The sequence below is a fragment of the Camelina sativa genome, chromosome 17, assembly GCF_000633955.1.
Source record: "Camelina sativa cultivar DH55 chromosome 17, Cs, whole genome shotgun sequence".
NCBI classification, from domain to species: Eukaryota; Viridiplantae; Streptophyta; class Magnoliopsida; order Brassicales; family Brassicaceae; genus Camelina; species Camelina sativa.
The window spans coordinates 29753190-29758439 of record NC_025701.1 but is presented as its reverse complement, the minus strand read 5'-3'; the positions used below and the strand labels follow the sequence as shown (position 1 = coordinate 29758439).

Sequence of the window (5250 nt, the reverse complement as noted above, 5' to 3'; positions counted from 1 at the left end):
TTTTTTTTTTTTTTTGTTCCGCCGCCTTACTAACTGAGCTGTCACTGCTCCACCTGTAAACTAACCACCTCGATTTCGATAAGTGTTTTTCCACCGGTAACCTCCGGCGAAGGCTCAAAAAGACTCTCGAGTTTCTCAACGGCGGTGAAGTGACGATTAAAATAAATACGAAGTGAGAGAGAGAGAGAGAGAGATTTATGGATTTCGGCAGAGACAAAAGCGGAAGGAGAGAGAGAGAGAAGAGAGACTTGGAAAGCGAACTTGTGATTATATATTTATTCATATATATATATATATATGGGCGTAATTACAATAACATACCCTCCTCTCGTCTTTTTTAGATGTCGACGGTTTCGTTTTTTTTTTCTTTTTCATTTCCCTCAATTAATTATCCTTTTAAATTAATTAATTAAAAGAAAAATTATCATTATCTTTTAATAATATTGCCGACAGTTTTTATAAAAAAAATATAATGTGAGTAAAGAGAATTTTGAAATAAACATTTTCACTAATTTTTCTGATAAAACTTTTTAAAAATTGTTTACAAAAATATTATTTGGATGGGAGTGAAAATAGTTAACTAAGCTTCTTTGTCAACCTAATTGTAAACTAAAAAAACAAAACAAAACAACTTTTTCCTTACTAATTTTGTTTGAAAAAATTATAACATTCGTATATATATAGAAAAAGAGGAATTTGAAGTTTTTTTTTTTGGTCAATTATTGACTCCACTCTAAACTAAACTATCAACGATGTTCTCTATATCTATATGGTCACCGAAAGTGAATAAAAATTATACGACCGCATAAGAAAAAATTAATTAGCATTTCTACCCTCTCGATTTCTTTAATATTACCGTCGTGCCCAGTCTTCTCTCTTTTTTTTTTTACTTTAATCACACTTTTAAGGTCAGTTACAAAATATAGGGAGATTACCAAACGTTAACTAAATTACATTAAAATAAAAATAAAAATAAAGTAGTAGTAAAAAAGAGTAAACTTCGTTTGACCTTTGACCGGGTCGATTTAGTGAAGAAGACTCTCTGCTTTGATTTGAATTAAAAAAAATTCAACGGCGTGCTCTTTTTGCCGTTGGGGGAGAGAATCTCTCACCAAATTATTTAATAATTAGAAGCATTCTTAACCATCGAATAATTTTTTAATTTTTAATAAAAACGGTCCATTGAGATCAAATTATTGATAATGACTCGTGGCTAAACCTTGTCCAATAAAATAAACCCTTCATGTATAGGGCTTCAATTGTAATATTCCACCTTCTTTTTGTGCCATGCCCTACATTTTTAAGCCAACTTGGCAAATTTTATTTTCGCATTGGCTTTATTATTTTCTGCCAGCCATTATTGCTATTTTTCGTCATTTATTTAACTTAATTCAATTCACATAACAACAAAGTAAATTAAAAGCCGTTTTAGTAACAGTACGGTTAAAAAAATTAAGCATACAAACCATCGGAGACATGTTTACGTATTTAATTTTTTTTTTACAAATTTGATTAAACTACTGTGTTAAACAAAATATTCCAGAATAATTGTAGTTTTTTTTTCAAAAATATAAAACTATGTACTACAGTATATAGTAGTTAAAAAAGTTCGTATAAATATATTAAAGTGTAATAATTAAAATAGAAATTCGAATGTCCTTTTGGTTTATGAATGTGGCGAACAGCCGCATAAAAGCTGGCAATTTTAATTTTACATTATAGTTATTTTACTTATTTATATGCCATTTTTTAAAAAGAAATGTTTTTATTGTTGGGAAATTAAAAAGAAACAAAAATCTACAAAGGTGAGGGACAAACAGCGTCAGAGCCCATGAAAACGCACGTTGCGATTTAAGAAGAAAGAAAGAAAAAAAAAAAAAAAAAAAGAGAAGAAGAAAGAAAAAAAAAATTCGCTCTTCCCCAGTTTGACAGCTCACTGCCACTCAGCCATAGGACCTACACGTTTCGGTGTTATTTACCATTTTGACCCCTCGTGTGTGGGGGTCTAGTCTAGTCCTATTAATAATAACCCTAGAGGTTCTCCGCGTTTTGGTTTCTCAGATTGTGGTCACGTGACTTGACACGTCACCTGCTTACCCTTCGCTGACGCTACGCTTTCTTCTTCTTCTTCTTCTTTTTTTCTCATTTCCGCCACCAAACTTCTTTTATTCTTTTCTTTTTTCCCCATCTAATTTAATTTCGCATTTATTAAGTTTATGTGATTACATTTAATTTTTTGTACACTTTTTTGAATAATTTGATTTCATATATTTAATACTTCAAACACCGTATAAATACGAATACGACTTATCTTGTCTGGATGTATATAACTTCAAGTCTAAAAAAAAAAAAAAAATTAATAATCCATTTCTTCATTTAGACCCATGCATTTATAAGACCCACCTATTTTTCCTTACTGGGCTGGAAAAAGCCCAAATAATATATCCCGTTCAAATTCTGACACGTAATCAATTGCCACGTCATCGCCTACGATAGAACTGCTAAAGAGATGAGGCGAGTGAGTGAGAGAGGGAGAGAGACGGAGAATGGCTCGAGCTCTGCTGCTGCAACCGTACAGAGCTACGATACGAGCAGCTTCGTCTAGCGAAACGAAATACGACGGCGTTCCGGAGGTTAAGTTCTCTGATCCTACCCGGAATTATCGGGTATTGGTTTTGGGTGGAACGGGTCGGGTCGGCGGGTCTACTGCTACTGCTCTTTCTAAGCTATGTCCCAAGCAGCTTCAGATCGTCGTCGGTGGACGCAACAGGTTTGCCAGAAAATAAACAAAGTGTCGAAGAAGTTGAAAATTCATTGTGTTTGAGATACCTATTTCTTTGTGCTGATGAATCATACTCTGTGCGCAGAGATAAGGGTGAAGCAATGGTGACTAAGCTTGGAGAGAATTCTGAGTTTGCTCAAGTGGATATCAATGACGCTAAGATGCTTGAGACTACTTTAAGAGGTTTGTTTCAGTCAAAATTTGTTGTATATGCTTGAGTTTCAATATGAATTTGGATAATTGGATGAGATTTTGGGATTGAATTGAGACAATTGGATGAGATTTTGGGATTGAATTGAGACTGCTGGATGAATTTAGACAAGTTCAGGATTTTGTTTTTTGATTTTTGGCATTTGAAGTTTCTTATTTGAGTATTCACCGTGAAATGTGGGAATGCAGACGTTGATCTTGTAGTCCATGCGGCTGGACCTTTTCAGCAAGCTCCTCGATGCACTGTTCTTGAAGCTGCCATAAAGACCAAGGTGAGGATAAGGTAATAAAAAAGCCATTTTCTAATGTCACCAACCTTTACCTTGTTTGAAATGCATGAGAAGTATACTCCTGCTTGGTTTGAGTTTAGGAAATGAGTCTTACAGATATTTTTTTTGTGTGGTTTATATCTGAAACGGAACAGACTGCATATGTCGATGTTTGTGACGACACAAGCTATGCTTTCCGTGCAAAATCTCTTCAGGCTGAGGCAATTGCTGCGAATGTTTCCGCGATAACAACAGCTGGAATATATCCAGGAGTTAGCAATGGTGTTATATCTGAACACAACACATGTCCCTTTTAGCTTGGTTTTGTTTGATGTTGCAATAATTTAACATGTTTAACTTTCTTATAGTCATGGCGGCAGAACTGGTTGCTGCAGCAATAAGCGAAGACAAAGGGAAGCCAGAGAAATTGAGGTTACACAACAAACTTTCTTAGATTTTTCTCATCGTAATCCATAAGTGTAACTATAGTTTTCATATTGCAAAAATATTTTCCTTTGTATTTCAATCAACGTTTTCGTTTCTCGCTATGTCATATCAGGTTCTCTTATTACACAGCAGGCACTGGCGGTGCAGGTCCTACAATATTAGCAACCAGTTTTCTACTTCTCGGTGAAGAAGTTACTGCATATAAACAAGGCAGGTGTTATAGGACTTCAAACTTTTCGAAATTAAAACATATTACACTTTCAGAAATTTTCTCAGCCTTGTATTGTGGGACTTTTGATCAGGAGAGAAGGTGAAACTAAGACCCTACAGTGGAGTGATGAACGTAGATTTTGGAAAAGGCATTCGGAAAAGAGACGTTTATCTTTTGTAAGTCCCTCCTCCATACTAAAAGCTCCATTGACATCCCTGAACAAAATTGCTTAGAACAGTAGTTGTTTTCAGGAATTTGCCAGAAGTTAGATCAACTCATGAAGTTCTTGGAGTGCCAACTGTCAGTGCTCGATTCGGCACAGCTCCTTTCTTCTGGAATTGGGGAATGGAGATTATGACAAAAGTCTTACCACCGGTATCATACTCGGACCTTACCTGATTCAATGGTTACATAATCGAGGATGATAATCACATCTCCTTCCTGTAATCAAATTGCCATGCTTCTCTTGCACGCTGCAGGAGGTCCTTAGAGACAAGACCAAAGTCCAACAAATGGTAGAGCTGTTCGACCCTGTCGTTAGAGCCTTGGATGGCTTTGCTGGAGAGCGTGTCTCGATGAGGGTAAGTGAAAAACAGAGAATTTCAAAATAATTTGCCGCAGTTATTTTGGTTACTCGTTGTTACTTATGTTAAACTCTTTGGGAAGGTTGATTTGGAGTGCTCGGATGGACGGACCACAGTTGGGTTATTTAGTCATAAATCACTATCTGTGTGAGTCTCCTTAACAAATCTTATATTTGCATATATATACGTATATGTAAAGCTATGTACTGTATCAGAACTAAAATATCTTGGGTTTATAGATCTGTTGGAGTTTCAACCGCGGCTTTTGTCCTAGCAATGCTGGAAGGAAGCACACAACCAGGGGTTTGGTTTCCAGAAGAGGTCTCTCTACATTCGCAAATCGACCTCAAGGTTATTTTTGTTTACAATGAAAAATAATTTTAAAGTGTTGTTCTACAGCCTCAAGGGATTGCAGTAGAGGCAAGGGAGGTTCTTCTCAAACGTGCTTCACAAGGAACATTCAATTTCATATTGAACAAGTGAGCCATTTTTCCTCCTTTTTTGCAGATATCGATTCTTTATCTCCTCTATTTTAATTTAATAATGTATTTTCATGGGGTTCTTTTGATTTAAAGGCCACCCTGGATGGTAGAAACCGTGCCAAAGGAGGTGGTTTTAGGGATATACGTATGAGTTCAATCGAGGAAGAAGAAACATAGATGATCACTGATACTTTACTTTGTAAACCTGTAAACCAAATTACTTCTGATATGTATACTCGTACAGATATATATATTTGCATCAGAA

At 35.5% G+C, this 5250-nt stretch overlaps 1 protein-coding gene across 1 annotated transcript; it reads left to right on the top strand.

Annotated features, from left to right (window-relative positions):
• LOC104758354 lies at nucleotides 2518–5250 on the top strand. The gene is made up of 13 exons (XM_010481202.1): nucleotides 2518–2770; nucleotides 2868–2965; nucleotides 3182–3264; nucleotides 3417–3543; nucleotides 3630–3693; nucleotides 3821–3918; nucleotides 4011–4095; nucleotides 4171–4294; nucleotides 4399–4500; nucleotides 4586–4650; nucleotides 4743–4824; nucleotides 4903–4982; nucleotides 5079–5250. Exons 1-13 carry the CDS (start codon nucleotides 2547–2549, stop codon nucleotides 5134–5136), a joined length of 1290 nt encoding a protein of 429 aa, XP_010479504.1. The 5' UTR covers nucleotides 2518–2546; the 3' UTR covers nucleotides 5137–5250.